The following is a 16,587-nucleotide window of genomic DNA, read 5'->3' as shown; positions in this document are numbered from 1 at the left end:
GCATACTGCTATAGTATCAGTCCTTTCACCATGTTGCTCTTTGAAAAAGAGCTTTGTGTAACAATCCCCCCCCGCCTCACCCCGAACTTGGCCGTGAGCCGTACAATACTCAATGTTGTGTGTCAGCGTTTAGCAGCGAGAGAGTGAGAACAGCAGCACAAAAAGCAGGAGGCAGCAGGGTGCGACTGTAAGAGGCCAGAGCAAATGCAAACGTGCCACATTCCTGGGAGCCCATATCAACTCACCCGTCGATACTCTCTTGCGTGGGTCGCTGTCTAGGGAACCGGAGAGAACCACAGACAACAAAGTCACATTTCTGCAGACGGGTTTTTGACAGTGGCGTCGAGAGCTCCAGGCTAAGTTGTTACTCTCACACCAGCTCTTCCACTGCTGGTGGGCCTCGGTCGTGCTTACACCCAACCTGAGCACGACCCTGCTCACCTGCACTACACTGGGTATGCTGAAGAGATTTAACGTGTGCGTGTGTGTGTGTGTTAGCCTTACAGTGTAGGATCACAATTCCTTCCCCTCACATTTGACTGTGGAGGTTTGTAGACATGCATCTTTCTCTAAACAATGCTGCCTTTCTAGAGAATCCAGCATGATGTCACTAAAAGCGTGACTTTACATTTGGGAGTGAAGTAAATCCAGATGGGCTTGACTCAGGTTAAATGGCTGCTTTGTGTGTGTGCCTTTGAGTGTCTGTTCACGCTTAAAAACTACAGTGCAGACGGAGTCCACGTGTCACATTAACTTTCAGAGCAGTGGGGAATTTCTATAGTCTCTCATGTTGGCACAGCAGACAAGGCTACATTAAGGTTCCCTGCTCGATGCAGTCAGAACGTTATGTTTAGATATTCGGCCTCTCCACACGGTCCTGTTGCTGCACTTTAAGGTTCACAAGCTGGTGCAAAGTTCCTTTTTGCTAAAGAAAACAACACTGCCCAAGTTCTCAGAGATGTGAGGTGAGGTCATCAGATTCAGTTCAACGCAATCCACTGCAAAATGAAGTTGCTTACTTTTTCTTTATTAGGCATGAATATGTTTTTCCATTCACAGGCAAACTCTTGTCTTGTAGGGAAACAGGGAAAACTGAAGAGGACATTCAGAATCTAGGTATGTTCTGCACATGATCTACCAAATCATTTGGCCAAAGCATTTATGCCCGTTTGCTCATCATGCTACAGACAATGGCATTTGGTTTATTGTACAATCTGGGTCCACACTGCACATACATACCATGCGTCTAGGAAGTAAAATATATACTATAGTTTTAGGTTAAATAACACTATAATGAACACAACCATTTTCCATTTCTGAGGTATCAGAATACATTTAAAACAAATTTCACCACATTTCCTTCTCTGTGGTGTAAGACAAAATATACATCACAGATCCAGTGAAAACAAGAGGCGCCTATTAATTGACTGTGGAGACTCCTTCTTAGACTGTTAAGTTTGATTCAACATCAGCCAGAAAATACGCTATTTCATATCTGAAAGGATGGAGAAATAACAAAAAGACAAAACGTTTCTGGAGAAACTAACAGGCACTCTTGCATCAATCTGTTTCTACAGCTTCAGAGCAGCTAGCCTCTCCACCAGAAGCCTCTTTTTATATTTCAATCGACTGGCTTCTCTGATGGCCTGCCACCTCTGCAGGTCCCCTTCACTACAGGAGGAAGCCACTGAGGGAGCCATGTGGCCAGCTGATGAGCCTCTCAGCTGGCTCTGATCAGAGTGAACTCCGAGCTTTCGAATGAGCATGTCGTCTGTTTTAGGACGCACCTCCTTATCAACTTTATTCTGGCTTGTTGTTGCTGCTTCCTGAGTCAAAGGACATGGGGGGCAGAGGAGTCTGGCTTTGAGTTTAGGAGGGAGAGCCCAAGGTTCTGGGATGGGCATAGGAGCGTAGTTGTCGGGGGCCCCTGAGAGCGGTCGCTCTGGCTGAGTTTTCTCCTTACGATAAACCACATCGTCCTGCTCGATGTCGGGAAAATCAGTTTCCTCACTTTCTCCATGGCGAGGTTGCTGGGTAACTATATTGAGCTGAGGCTCGGACGTGTAGTGTCGACGGTTGGTACTCAGCTGACTCTTCATCATAGCCAGGTCTGTGTTTGAGTGAAATGCCAGGGTTCGCCTGGCAAACATATCATCGTTCTCCAAGTCGGGGGAAAGGCTTTCGTAATCAAATGGATCCGGGCGCTCCCGGGGGTCTTGGCGCCCCAGGAGTGGCCACCTCTGACATTTGACCAGTTTGGGACCCGATGTGGGGTCCACGGGGGCAAACACCAGTGGAGGGGTCTCTAACAAAGGGGGCTGTATCTTGGGGAGCTGTGGGAGAGTGTGTGGTTGGACATGAGGACTGCAGAGTGGGCAGAAGGAGAGAAAAGGACAGAGAGGTGATGAGCGCATGCATGTGAACTAGATCAAGGAGCAAGAAAAAGGAGGAAAAGATACAACAAGCAGTCATAGTGGTGATATTTGATTCAAACACACGTTGATCAAACGAGGATTTTCAGTTATACTGCCCTGAAACAAAACTGTGATGGTATTTGTTATAAAGTCTAGTAAAAAATAAGCTGTATTAAATCTAGGATAATAGAGACACAGCCTTTTTTTTTTTTTTTTTTTTTTTTTTTTTTTAAACTAAGGCAAGCAAACTGCTTTGTAAAGCTTGTTAAGGCAATTCTAGAAGCTTGATCGTATACTCTATTAGTTTGTTAGAAAGCAGCTCATCAGAATTTCTAGCTGGAGCAGTTTTGTAATTTTCCTATAAAATCTTTAAAACAAGCCTGCGTCATCACAGTCATGCAGCTGTATCAACCTTTTCCCAACAACAACAGTGGTTTGAGCCGAGGCCTCGTGTGTGTGGGAGTGAGAGGGAGGTGGGCCAGAACGGGAGGGGGCAGAGGAAAGCCAAGGACTGATGTCACACTCTGAGTCATCTGATGAAGAGCCCGACTTCTGACCGCTACAGCCAAGAACAGCAGGATGGGTGAAGGGCAAAGAGAGGAGGCGACAGGGAGAACATGGGAGGCAGAGGAAGGAAAAGAGAAAGAAATGTAAGTGGGAAGAATCTATGCTACACAGAAAATGCAGTGAGCCTTAGAGCACCAAATTTATAATCTAAAAAGGTTAGAAAATGGCATGCAATTACATGGAGAACATAAAACAAAGTAACGAAGGGAGGAAGTAGGTAAGAAAGGAATGTGCAGATGAGTACATCTAAACTTTGGCTATATAATATGAGACTATGTGTCAGTTTATTTTGGTTAAGCAAATATCTATCAGGCTGGGTTTATCTCATGCCATATCTTAATGCCCTGACACACCTGAAGCCTTGCATTTTCTTGTACCAGGGTCTCCTCTGAGAGCCCAGATTGATCTTCTGTATGTGAACGTCTTCTTCGGGAGTCCAGAACTTTGGTAAGAACTTGTCATAAGACAAACCGCGTGCAGGCTGGGGTTTGATGCCCATCTTACGGGCGTAGAGATCATCTTGGACGGGGTCAGCATAGCCCACATCATCGTCCTCATCCTCAGAGTCATCATACATGTCCCTGAACAGGCTGTTAGTTTGCACAGCTCGGCGATGGTCCACCTTCACGGAGCCGTGCTTGGGCGGTTGCGTTTTCCCGCTTTTGCTGCTCAAGGGAGACAGCCACAACCACAAGTGTCAAAATAATTTGTTTTCAGCAGAGGAACACACCAGTCACGCAAAAACAACCTCAAACGAAATGATGCCAGGTTTAGCACAGCAAAGCAAGCTCAAAGCGAAACGGTGAGGTAAAAACTGATTTGAAGAGTTATGTGGACAACTCAAATCCCTCCTCAAATTCAGAAAGAGCAAATATGGGCGTGCTGCAGCTGAAATCTCACCATCGTTTAAGGAGAGACAAACAAACTTAAGCCGCGTTAGATGAAGCACATTTTGACCAAAGATGTTGCTCATGGTTACAATTAACCATGCAAACTAAGGGTAAGAGAAGCATTCTAGTTCGCTTTCATCAGGCCGGCACATCACACTTCAGCATCGTGTGTTCTGACCTGTGGCAGGTCACATTTTGTTGAGGGGCAACACTGGGAGTCACAGTGACCTTGGGCCAGAGGTCCTCTTTGCTCCCCGGCAGCCTCCCCCCTGCTAGGGGACTGATGGGGACAGCAAAGTTGGTGGGAGGAGCTGGGGAGGGGCTGTGGAAGCGTCTGCTTGCCAGATCATCTAGAACAAGATCGGGGTCCGGTCGATCCGCATCCGAGTCACTGCCACTTTCATACCCATAGGCCCACTGGAGTTGAGGTGCTGACAAGGAACTCGGGGATACTCGGTCGTTGCCGTGGCAGTCGGATGAAATCCTCGCTTCACTGAGATTATCATCCCACAGCAGAAATGAAACACAACACCATGGACCATTCACAGACAACACAGTGATGAGAAAGGCAAAAACAGCCACCATGTAAACTTCTGGCATATGAAGCACAAGCCAGGAATTCAGGTATGGAATCCTTTTCATTACCTTTCATTTAAGCAAGAAATAACCGGAATAATATCTCTTCAATAATTAGATGAGATAAGCAACAGACCTTCAAACTGATCTAGAGCACTGATACGTTGTGTTACAGTACCTGGTGAGCATGCCCTCGTCTCCTGTGTTACCGACGTTGGCCCAGCTGCGCCTGCTGTCCTCATTGCGCTCGTAGCGCTTCTTCCTCAGTGGAGCAGGCACGTAGCCCGATTGCTTGTCTTTAGAGGGCAGGAACTGGTTAAACTGGGTGCTGGGTTTAGGTGCGATTACAGCAGACCGGCGGTAACCAAGAGTGTCCTTGTTCTCAGCCATCCTGAAGACAGAATCCGCTTCGGCGTCACTACAACAACCTGCACCGTGAAAGAGGAAGGGGAAAAAAAAAAAATCGGGTTAAAGGCAGGGGAAGAAACACCAGAGGCAAATGAAAAGAAGACAAACAAAACCAGGATATAGAAAAGAGTGAGGGGAGAATGTTGTGTATTCTGGTGTGACTTTGGAGGAGTTACAGAGGGGTGCAGGGTGGGGAGCAGAGGCCTCCTCATTTACAAGCTGGTGTGGACGGCTGTGGAATGTCTCACTGCCCTCTGTTACAGAGTGAAGAACTAGCCTGAGATTACACATCAGCGCTTTCCTCTATTGAAACACACCACTTTCACATCACTTTCGCACTGATATGTCGAGCAATGAAAGGTGTTTTCATTGCAAATATTCACTTGCACAATCATACCACTAGATGGCAATATGTATTTGTTGTCACATATGGGAGTCAACGTTTTGGCTCAGATGAAGCAGATCTTTCTCCGTTCAGAAATATTAGATTTTCTAGACAGATGTGCTGGATTATAAATATCCATGCAGAGGCCCAATATGAGGAGGTCTAGACAAACAATTAACCGTCTACCTCTGGTGTTAGAGGCAATCTCAAATAACAAAACGTACTGCAAAAAGTCAAATAAAAGCCTCCCCCAGTCAGTGCCATGAAGTCAGTTTTAACAGCGTGAAATGACAAAGGGCAGCAGGAGGACTTAGAATTGATATAAGTGTGTTTTAAGGTGTGTTCACTTCTCCATCTCCTACCCTCGCTGCTGCCTTTCAGAGTGGCCTCTGATGAGATGCTGTGGGGTCTGGAACCCAACGAATCCAAGCTGTCCAGAGAGTCGTCTCTCCTGTGTCTACTACTGCTGCCGCCTCCTCCTCCTCCTTCTTCTCCTCCTCTCAGATGGTGGAGCTCCGAGCACCAGCTGTCTCCAAAACCGCTGTCTCTGACGTTGCTGCTCTTCTGACCGGGCGATTCCTGCAGAGCCTTTCACACGCACACACGCATTCAGTTCCCCATTCAGATAATAGGGTGCCAATTATAGCATTTAGCTCCAATGTGTGTGTGTGTGTGGGGGGGGGTGTTCAGGTCTCCCAGGTAGTTTGAAGTCTGTGATGTCTGTCCTTTCATTCTTGCAGACTTCGCCTTCTGTACACATACTACGCTAACTATAAGGGGTGACTGTAATTTACGTGGAATACCCTCATTGTGTTGTCTTGTCTGTCAAAACAAACAGTGCCACGATCGCCACACCCTTAATGACCGTGTTTACTATAAGTAGAGAATGTTATTGCACATAAACACTTTAGCAAACCTAAGAGCCTCTTTAAACAGAATGTCTACAGACAAGCCAAAACTTGTCAGCCACTTAAAACAGAAAACGATTTTCAGATATATAATCTGCTAAATCCTACCAGACAATGCAGGTCCCCAAATTAAACCCAGCCAAACCCTGCGCTACTGAACTTAGATTAACATGGCTAAACGATACAAAATGTGCTTTAACCGACTGTTATTGCTAAAAAAAAAAAAAAAAATCCTTGTAGTTGGTTGAATTATAGAGGCCTTGCACACCACCTATAAATCCATGTGAACACAAAGTGCCAAGTTCAACCCTGGCACAAGCAGGGGGGAGGAAAAGGGGCTTCTTATTCCATGAAAAGAAGCTGCATGTAAACTATGCGAACAGTGTGCTGCACTGCGAGCCAGATTTAAAATAGCTGAGTCAAGGGATCAGATCATTTATGACTTAACGTAGCTTTGGTTTTAGCGGCCGGCAAACTGCGCCCCTCGGCCTATTGCAGTCATTTCTCAGCACATTGTTGACATACCAGGGAGGATACAGAAATGCAAAAGAGGATTTCAGACCATGCTAAAATTAAGCCTTTGTTTCATGACCGCATGGATAAGACAGCTCAAAGAGCCCAATGGTATAATTACTCCCATTGGAGGAATTTACCTTGTACAGTGCTGTGCCCAATAATCCCTCAAATGCCTTGAAATTCAGGTAAGGTCCATCATAGAAACGTTCACACTGAGCTCTTCTATCCAGCCAGTAAATGGTGATTAAAACCTGGAAAGAAGAAAAAGTTGTTGTATCATATCATTGCCTGCAATTGAAAATTAATTTTCACCAGGAAACAAAATTTTATACAGCAATCACTGTACTTTCACCCTCTGTGATGAATGTTCTGTACAGGCCAAAAGAAGCTATTTTTATGACTGCTGCAAACCTGCTCTCTGGGAGTCAGGGTCACATCACCCTACGCTGCGCTCTTGTTCACAGGCTCATCCAGAAAACTCTAATGCTGTTAAATAGCAGTTGAATATACAATAGCACACTGCAGCAAACGAACATCACCACATCAACATCAATAGCCACGGAACACATGACAGGGTTCAAACAGTCAGGTTTCTGCGATGCAAGTTAGAAAAAAAACAGTATTGCTGCATTTGTGGATGGGTTCAGAACACATATGAATGTAGGACGATGATGTGATGATAGGTTGTGATCAAGCGATTTGTGCCACTAGTTATTCAATCTCCATGTTCACAGGGTAAATCTGCCTGACACCATCTGTGCAATTATACATTTCTTTCTCCCTCCCTTTAGTCCAGTCACCACTTACCCTTTTTCCCATGAAACGGAGGCATAACTAAATATTTGTGACAAGTATCTGTTGTATAAACAAGACTGCTAAACTTAGTATTATTATCCTGTGTGTAAAAGTTAACAACCCCCTTTGATAAATGTATTACGCAGCAAGTGCAGCCACAACGGTGGTACAAGATGAAGAAGGGACTATTACATTATACGTCACCGACAGGACCGTAACTAAAGCAGGTCACGCTTTGTGCTTCATTGTTATTGAATGACCGAAACAAACAAACTGAGATCTAAGGAAGAAAACTTACATTTTTCAGCCTCCTGTTGGTCTCTTGATGCCTGTGAGAAAAAAAGAACAGAAAAGAGAGGCGTTTGTGTACGAGGGAAAATGACAACACAAGGACAGAGGGCATCGTTGTTACGTCTATGTGTTGGGCAGTGAAAGAGCTGGAAGCTGAGAGCACAATCCAGACTACAGCCAGCCCTTCAACTCACTCTCAAACGGCACAAAGGCAGCGTGAAAAACAAATGTACATTTCTGAAAAGAAAGAAAAATAAATAAATAAATCACAGCGGGTCATAAGAGAAAGTGTTCATTTGTGAAATATACATATGTAATATCAGGCTAACAAAAAAAAAAAGAATTAAAAAAAAAAAAGCAATTTTTAAAAGATTTATTTGACATTTAAGGACAAAGGGATGGTATATTTAGATGGTATCTCAGTTTGTTACAAATCTGATAACTGGTAAGTAAACGTCAAACAAGGCTCAGCTGTGGTGGCAAGAAATCTTAAAGCAAGAGACCAAGGGTCAGCCATATTTCTGGGGTTTTGACAGCTGAACCGACTGTCTGTGAATCACTTTCAAGGAAAACGGTAGTTCCTGTGAAAACAAACAAACCCTGCAGTCTCAATCTGGAAGCCTAATATCACCCAGTGTTCATACACTGTGTCCCTTTCAACTGATATGACTAATGTCTATCATAAGGATGTCAGTGAAGAGTGATAACATCAACAATACATATAATGGTGACAGAAGAAGATGAACGATCTGGTTTACATCTCTGGTGCATGCTACACATTCCTGCTATAAAGTGGTAATACAATGCCTCTTTACCTCATGAGCACTCGGATTTCTTAAAAAAATCTTGTTTCTAGCACGCAATGTGACCAACAAACCTGTCGACACTGTGAGCACGTAGGTGGTGACACGTGAGACTTTAGATTTAAACACAGAGACTGGGGATTTTTAGATATTTGCTTGCTCAATAGTCAAGCAATCAAAAAAAAAAGGAACAGTGAGGTCAAGCTGAAGTCTGAAAGGCCAAAGAATTGCTTAAAAGCAACTGAAAAGACACAATATCAAAAAATAATTCCCTCGTCTGGATGAAAACCACCTTCAGGAAGATTCAGAACATTCTGGAGTGGTGGTGCACTGCTCTAATGTGCCGCCACACCTGCACAAATATGACCTTCATGTAAGAGTCATCAGAAGAAAACATTTCCTACCTCCTCACCACAAAATCCAGCACTGAAAGTGTGCAAATGAACATCTAATAGAACCTGTTTGAGCCAAAATAACCCTGGTGAAAAAGGGTGCAGGAAAAAAACTAAACTTCTGAAACTGTTAAACACAGGTGGACTGAACATGCTTTGGGCTCGTTTCACAGCAATTAAATACCAGCATTTTCCTACAGCAGGATTATGCTCTTAAATACGCTTCAAATTCCAACTGGAGGGGCGCAAGCTGAAAGTTTTTGGCATATTATCCCAACCCCAACAGCATGCTAAATCTGTGGCCAGACCTCGACGGAGCGGTCCATGAAAAACAAACAAAACCAGAATTCTTCTGCAATTTAAAAATGTCCGTCTTTTTTTATTTCTGCAAAATAAAAAATATAAAAAGTGAACTGAAAGATTCTTTTCTTTTATATTTACAAGCTGTGCAAAAGGGTCTATTAACTGACTGTAAAAGGTGGCCAAGCCTTCGGCTCTTTTCTCGTTCTTCTCAAACGGTAAAGGATGTGAATAAAATAGTAATTGGGCTCGACATACTGAAGAAATTTGCCATCTTTAAATGCAGATCTTCAGGAAATTGGGACCTTGATCTATTCACCGTCATAGAAATTTTCCCTGGGAGGGGGTTGCCCAAACTTGTATACCTGAGAACGACCTCTCCTCTAAAAGGTATCAGATGGCTTCCGTGGGAAACAGAGCCAACGTTTTACGACAAACATTTGGACTATATTTACATATCCGGTATTGAGAAGCAACATCATTCATTTAGAGTTGTGTGTATTTGCCTCCTGCTCAGCGCTTGTCGAGCATCTCTCACCGCCTCTCTTTGCTCGCTTTTCTGGTCTCCACAAGCAGCCTGAGGGAAATATCTGTCTGTCGGGTTGCAAAATGCCAAGTAGCTGTTAACTGTGTCCGAGTGTCTGTACGGCGGCTTTTCAGAGCATTTTTCCTTCAACTGAGAGCCTGCAGAGAGTGAAAATATGCTGTGAGGGGAGGTGAGAGAAAAACAAAACAATAAAGTCGAGGACCTAAGAGCTAATTAATGAGCTCAGCTGTATGGATTTGATGTTATTACAACAATATTAAATATTTAAACTGATAAAACCTCTTTGCTTAAACCACAGAAATTGTTGCTGCCATCGCTGAGCTGAACTATAACCTGCGTGAAGAATCGGAGGGTTTCATAGATCAGTTTTCCCACCAACATGCGTCATCTCACACCAGGGGTTTCCAACATGCTAATTCGCCAACAGCGCAAAAACTGAGGTGGATGTTTTCCAGTTTGGCATAGCACATATTTATGGGTCCAATGAAAGAGGCGGAAGAAAAAAACCCTCTCTTGTGCGGTTTGGAACACGGTACCAAAGTCTGAGGTTATTGTGATAGCCAGATCAAAAAAGATATAAAAAATAGGGAGTTGTATACAAAAATGACCAAATGACTAATGCTCGTTTATGGGTAATGGGAACAACTGAGCAGAGGAGAGGATAAAGAAAGAGAGAAAAAAAGGTAAATTTTCCAGCCTTTGGTGCCTCAGGACTTACTGTGATCTGTAGGGATCAGCTGACTGCTCATATGACAAAACACCACTGGAGTCTGACACACACAAGGTCTGTACAGTATGCAACTCCAAAACAGAGTATCTGAGATAGTGTTATCAGTTTGACACATGCAAGTAACAAAAGAGCAAAACACTCTTCTCAAACAGCACACTGGCATTTTCAATTTCAGTTCATATCAGGTAAAGAAGAGCTCATTAGAATTGATCACAACTTTGTGTCGTGAGGATACGAAAATATCTCAATCTATATCCAACTTATTTGTTTTTTATGAGTTGCAGGCCAAAAGAGCTTATTCGGGAGGTAAAATAGGACAATACAGGGTCTGAAAATGGCTGATTAGACAATACTTTGCGTGCCGTGTAGTAAGTAAACACAGCTCAGATGAGAGACGATCCAGGTTGACGAATATATAGGAGGCTCCTATCGTTTCTGCAAGCCATTCATTTCAAACCTCAACCCGAGACTCCTCGTGGTTACACAGACTTTCACATCGCCACATTCTGGATGGGGTCAAAGAGAGTTTGGGGGAACCGTCTTCCTTACAAAAAGATACCAGCCACTTCATGGGAAACAGAAAATACAATGCTGAAATCTATTGCAATTTCAAACTGTACAATGCCGCTTGCCAAATGGTTGATTAATTCTACTTGATGCGATGGAGGGGGGGTATTTCAGACATATACCTTCCGAACAGACACCAAACTAAATGATCATTAGGTTTCAATCGCTTCCCTGTGTTGTAACTGAAGTGGGATGATATGTCAAGATCTGCAGCCCAATTAAGAGGATCTGCAGGTGAATGCCGGACTGATCTGAAACCACCCGAGTCTAAAGCAAAGGACATCAAACCTGCTCGACTTCTCCAACACAATGACATCAACAAGATTAACAAACCCACCGCCAAAGCCTTAAATGAATGGGTGCGCACACACAATCAGAAGCATACCTTTGTAACGAGGATCTCTAGCTCGGTCACGATCCGTAACAACAACCCCTTGGTCAATCTTCATCTGTGGTTTTTCAAAGTCATAACACTGTGTAGATTTAAACGGGCATCCAGACAATCCCAGCAAGCACTGAAGAACTTACGCACAGTTTGAACAGGGGAATCAGCTGTGATTCGGACAGGGTTGGACATCATTGTGTCGTACTTATCTGAGACAGTGCAGCCTCTGTGAGCAAGGAAACAGGGTGAGGCTGGTGTTTCCATCTCCAGTCGACTACGGAGCACAAACATAACCCTTGTGTTGGCCTTTTACAGCCATTGGTGTAGAAACTTTATTGGCCGCTCAGCATCAGTGCTTGTTTGGTTTCACAATCTGCCCCCAGTTCACACAATACAAGAAGTAATCGCAGTGCCATATACATATAAAACCATGAAACCGTGGCGTACAGTGTCAGGATAAGTGAACCACACCCGCAATACTAACACACAAGCAAATGTGTTTGTGTCGTTTGCCTCAACCTGTGAACACCAAGACTTTTCTTAATCCACTTAAACAGCAACTAACACACACACACAGACTGTGGTAGATACTTATATACATATATATAAAAAGTGTTGAATAAATTCTAACAGACTGAGAATCCAGTGCAAATTTGTGTGGGAAACAATGCATTCCTTCGGGTAGTTTAAACATTTGGTTTGATCTGCAGCCAGAGATGCTATTGCATAACCCAAATCATGTAATGACACAGCAAAACCGCTCCTCTCGTTTATTGTCGAGAAGGGGTTCTTGACATTCCTTCCAAGGATGATAAATTTGGATGTACCTGCCAGTTTTGTCCAGCTTCCTTCTCTGGTTTGGAGAGCAGTCGGCCCTTGTCAATAATTTGCCTAATTAAACATTGGAAAAGAAGGAGACTTTGGACCCCTCTCTGTGGGAGATCTGTTGCGTCAGCAGCTGGAGGTCACTGGAGGTCACCGTTGTAGAAACTGGACTCGTAGTCACAGGTTCGTTTCATCAGAAAAAGCGATACGGATTGCGCAATGTAAACCAAATCCATCACAAGGAAGTACAAAAGTACAAGTACATAACTATCATCAGCAAAATACATATGCAATTACATGTTCTGACCACAACAAAAAAACATGGTGCGGTGCCTCTCTCACTCAGTGAGAACAACATGTGGCCCATGTGCAGAGGCAAGCTGGGGTTTAGTTCTGACCAAATTATTATTGTTTTTTTTTGTGCAAGGCATCATGCTGTCATCAGCTTAATTCCCAACAGTCTGCTGGTGAAAATAATAACATAATTAAGTAGCTTATAAAAAGACTGATTTATAGGCCATTTAGGGAAGACAGGACAGGGCAGGGCAGGGCAGGAGATCCACAGGCAAACCTGACTTGCAAGCAGAATATTTTGATTAATTTAGTTGCCCTTCGTCTGTGAAGGAGGAAATACATTTTTCACAGACAGCTGATCCGAGATTCTGTTTTTGTCCACCTTATGAATAGAGATACAACAATCACCCTCTCTTGATTCAGTTCTTTGGCCTCATAGGGCGGCCGTGGTTCAGTGGTTAGAGTCGGTCGTCCAATAAGAACGGAAGGTTGGCGGTTCGATTCCCACTCTCGCCACTCAAAAAGATTGGTGAAACTGACAGCTGGAGGGGAGTCAGCCCACCAGATGTATGGCATCTGTATCTACGAGTGTGTGACCCTGCATGTGTGTGTCAACAGATGCCAACCTGGATGGGTTAAAAGCGGAGGACAAATTTCGTGTGTATGCATGACAATAAATCTGATCTTGAACTTAATCAGCATCTGTAGGCTGCATCTTATCTACGTTAACCAGGTGAGCCATTAGTGTGTCCATCTGCCGTTTGGTACTGAGCAGGTAGTGAACAGTGGACCTTTACATCAATTTCTTTTTTTAAATTTCTTTTTTTTATTTTTTTTTATAAATTACATTTTATTCTTTTAGTTTAATTTCCAAATGAGGAAATAAGAACAAACAAACAAGTAAAAGAAAACAGATTTCATGTGGCCAAACTAGCGCTGTGAAAGTAAATCTTAACATTTCCAAATGTGTGCTCACACATATTGTTTATCAACAATATTTGTTCACAAAGACAGAGGTGAATGATACGACATCGCGGTCAGTTTATCACATAAGTGCCCCAATTGCATTCCACCACCGCTCATTACTTGTTCTGCGTGACTCCAAGTTTAGGCTCTACGGTGCATAAACCTTCGTTGCCTTATCAGAAATGTTGTAATTTCTCTTAGAATACGTAGCGGAGAGATAAAACTCAACGTTCTTGAAGCTGACACAGACAGTAAAATGACTAAACATCCATATTCTACAGTGTATAGTTTAAGGGTTAAGTGTTAAAGTCAGGTGTTAAGAAATCAGCTGATGACATTTAGTATCTTTAGGGGAAAACCTGGCATGTTCTAGCATTTTCACTGAAGACAGCTGCGAGTTGTGGTTCTAGTTTGACCTGTAGTCCGCGAAGCTGAATTCTCAAATTGATTCACCCGCTAATTAACGTCTCCCACTTCTTACAGACCCCCGTGTAATGTAGGCTATGTTGAATGAAGCACTTTTAGATGCTGTGACTCATCTGCAGCACTCGAACGATGTCATTTCCTTTTCGAAACGGGCAGAGTTGGTTCAAATTAGCTGTGAATCATTGTCTCCGACGATGAATCAGATCCAGTATATGGTCAGTATTTCGCCCAAAAGGTGCAAAATCTGCTCGCTCGTGGTTGCGGTTCATTATGTGGGTGTTATCGAACCCACCAGCACACTGCGCTTTCTTATCAGTTGGTTGCTCCGTCACAAAGGTTTGTCATCTAATGATACAAATCTGATATTGAAGGTGTTTGTGACTGATAAAGGTGTTTTATCAAAAGCAAAGGTCGCACGGCACAAGGCAACAGAGCATTGCAAGCGGTGTCGAAACACAATCTAGTGTGAATTAAATGATGCTCTCAGCACCCAGAGCGTCCGTCAATATCTGCGTCCAGAATCATATCAGGAGACATGAGCCTTGTGAGCAGGACAAATCAATCCAAAGTCAATGAGGATTCTTATCTGTAATACTGCTGAATCAGTTTCTTACTAAAGCAAAAACAAAAAAAACAGGGCTGCAAGTACTCTTTTGTGACTAATAAGTTTGTTATTTTATCATTTAACCAATTAGTTGTTCAGTTAATAAACAGTCAGAAGAAAGAAATTAACCGTTCATAAATGTCCAAAGCCCAAGCTGCCTGTTTCGTCTGAAAACAGTCCAAATATTCCCCTTCACAAAGCTGACAACTTTTGCCATTTCTGCCTCAAAATGACTTGAACACTAGACTAGCAAAATTGTTGCCGACTTATTTCCTGTCAAGGGACTGAAGAAAATGTCAAATGAACTGATCAGCTTTATCTTAACATTCAAGTGGACAATCTTTCGTGGTTTTTCAACCTGTTGTTGATGATGCGGCAACAAAACTATGTAGTGTGAGAAAATAAAAAAAATAAAATAAAAACCACAGGTGGTTGCTTTACACATAAGGGTTTGACAGTCCGCGTGAGCAGCAATGTGCGTCACTGACAGTCGAACATCTTCCCTCCTGCTGAAACAACAAACAGCAAAGCTGAGCGCAGCACCTGTCGGACAGGGTTTAAGGGAGTGGAGCTTGGACAAACACCAGGAGCAAAGACGGCTGATAGACAACTTTCTCCCTCTCTGGGGCTCATTTGCCTAGACTCTGATAAGCTGCAGGGCAATAAAGCCATTGGCTGCATGTCTGCTGCCTTGTTTGGGGTTTTCTACTCATGTTACTCTTTGTATGCCATCTCTCTGCATGAGTAATCAACGGCAACTGGGAAGCTGCAGAGACGTGCCCAGTGATAGATGTTTTTTTTGTTTTTTTTGATCTTCTGTCACTTCTAAGTAAAAAGAAACGCTTTCCCCAGTGAAAACATGCTGCAAAGAAGAAAAAAAAGATGAGTAAAAGCACCTTCTGAGCGTGCTAGTGTTGATCAGCAACAGAGAACACGTTCCCAAATGAGAAACAACTCCACAGCTGCTTACCACAATCCAAACATTGAATCTCACACACACACACACACACACAAACAAACACGGGTGTACCGTGAAGACCACATGCAGGAGGGAGAGTGTGCTGACCGGAGACTCCAGACTATTAAAAGCTCCTTTACCGTGAGTCCTGATACCATTCCAATCAATCCAGCTTGTCAAAGTGACCCCAAGGTGCTAAAAATAGGACAGCGAGAGCGGTCTGAGCAAACCCCAAATGCAGACAGACACGGTGGCCAAAAGCAGCGCCGCAAAATGCTCGATAAGTTCAGCATGCCGTCTTGTCTGTTTCAGTTAGCCGCTGTGAAAACCAGCATAATTTCTCACTGTTCGACCGCCATATTTAAACAAATAATTTGCCACCGACATCCTGGGGGGAAAGGTTGCGCAAGAGAAGTGATGTCTGATGATACACAGGGCCCAAGATCTTTATCTTTAGAATTTATTACACTGCTTACACACTCGGTGAATGATAACTGAAAAATGGGCAGTGGGTGTGTCTTAAGATTTATTTAGAGTCCATATTCCAGGCATCTGCCCACGTACAGGCCTTTATGATGGCTGTGGTTTCGACACCAATGTCACGGAACGTGAAGAATGACAGTGTTAGGTGGATCATGGGAAAAATGCTCCTGGAAGTCGTGTCAACATTTCAGAGCAATACCTCGAGTTAATTCTAAGTGCACAACTATGTGAGCACATTAACCGAGACACGTTTGTTCGAAAAAAAAACAAAAAAAACGGCACAGTACGTGGCACAGCAAATTATCTTGTCAGCCGAATGGATTCATGAGCAATGAAGTGCCCACTCAGTAAAGTTTGACAACATGCAGGTACTGCTGCTGAAGCACTGTTTTTTATGCTTGCACAGCACACACAGCGCTGTGGAATTACAGTGGAAGGACTGTATACAGAGCTCTACCTACCCTACCTGCAGGTCACCTATGTGAAAACCGAACAGGTTGTTCAACATGCCTCTTAGTACTCCCAGCGTGCAACTGAAACAAAAACATTGTCTAAAA

At 43.5% G+C, this 16,587-nt stretch overlaps 2 protein-coding genes across 11 annotated transcripts in view; both read right to left on the bottom strand.

The window, feature by feature from the left end:
• The window catches only part of lmo7a (LIM domain 7a), a 52,557-nt gene that overhangs the window by 16,211 nt on the left and 19,759 nt on the right, over positions 1 to 16,587 (bottom strand). For 9 of the 10 annotated variants that reach the window (XM_075479257.1, XM_075479258.1, XM_075479247.1 and 6 more), the window contains exons 5-9: positions 7,758 to 7,788; positions 6,802 to 6,915; positions 5,603 to 5,828; positions 4,626 to 4,875; positions 246 to 275 (exon numbers count right to left, since the gene is read on the bottom strand). In XM_075479257.1, coding sequence (XP_075335372.1) covers positions 246 to 275; positions 4,626 to 4,875; positions 5,603 to 5,828; positions 6,802 to 6,915; positions 7,758 to 7,788 — 651 coding nt within the window. The remainder of the gene's footprint in view (positions 1 to 245; positions 276 to 4,625; positions 4,876 to 5,602; positions 5,829 to 6,801; positions 6,916 to 7,757; positions 7,789 to 16,587) is intronic. The other variant, XM_075479249.1, reaches the window with a different exon arrangement.
• Positions 285 to 4,456, bottom strand: LOC142396290 (uncharacterized). The gene is made up of 4 exons (XM_075478849.1): positions 4,050 to 4,456; positions 3,335 to 3,679; positions 2,827 to 2,973; positions 285 to 2,364 (listed from the first exon to the last, which is right to left on the bottom strand). Exons 1-4 carry the CDS (start codon positions 4,454 to 4,456, stop codon positions 1,572 to 1,574), a joined length of 1,692 nt encoding a protein of 563 aa, XP_075334964.1. The 3' UTR covers positions 285 to 1,571.

This window comes from Odontesthes bonariensis, chromosome 12 (assembly GCF_027942865.1).
Source record: "Odontesthes bonariensis isolate fOdoBon6 chromosome 12, fOdoBon6.hap1, whole genome shotgun sequence".
Taxonomy (NCBI): Eukaryota; Metazoa; Chordata; class Actinopteri; order Atheriniformes; family Atherinopsidae; genus Odontesthes; species Odontesthes bonariensis.
This window is presented reverse-complemented; position numbering and strand designations above follow the sequence as displayed.

Excerpts from the sequence above, each read along its gene's own strand:
- LOC142396290 (XM_075478849.1), bottom strand. The coding sequence starts at position 4,456 with ATGGTGGCTGTTTTTGCCTTTCTCATCACTGTGTTGTCTGTGAATGGT. Across the intron at positions 3,680-4,049 it reads CAAAATGTGACCTGCCACAG|ACACTTGTGGTTGTGGCTGT; the intron begins GTCAGAACACAC and ends CAAATTATTTTG. Across the intron at positions 2,365-2,826 it reads ACTGTTGTTGTTGGGAAAAG|TCCTCATGTCCAACCACACA; the intron begins GTTGATACAGCT and ends CCCACTCTGCAG.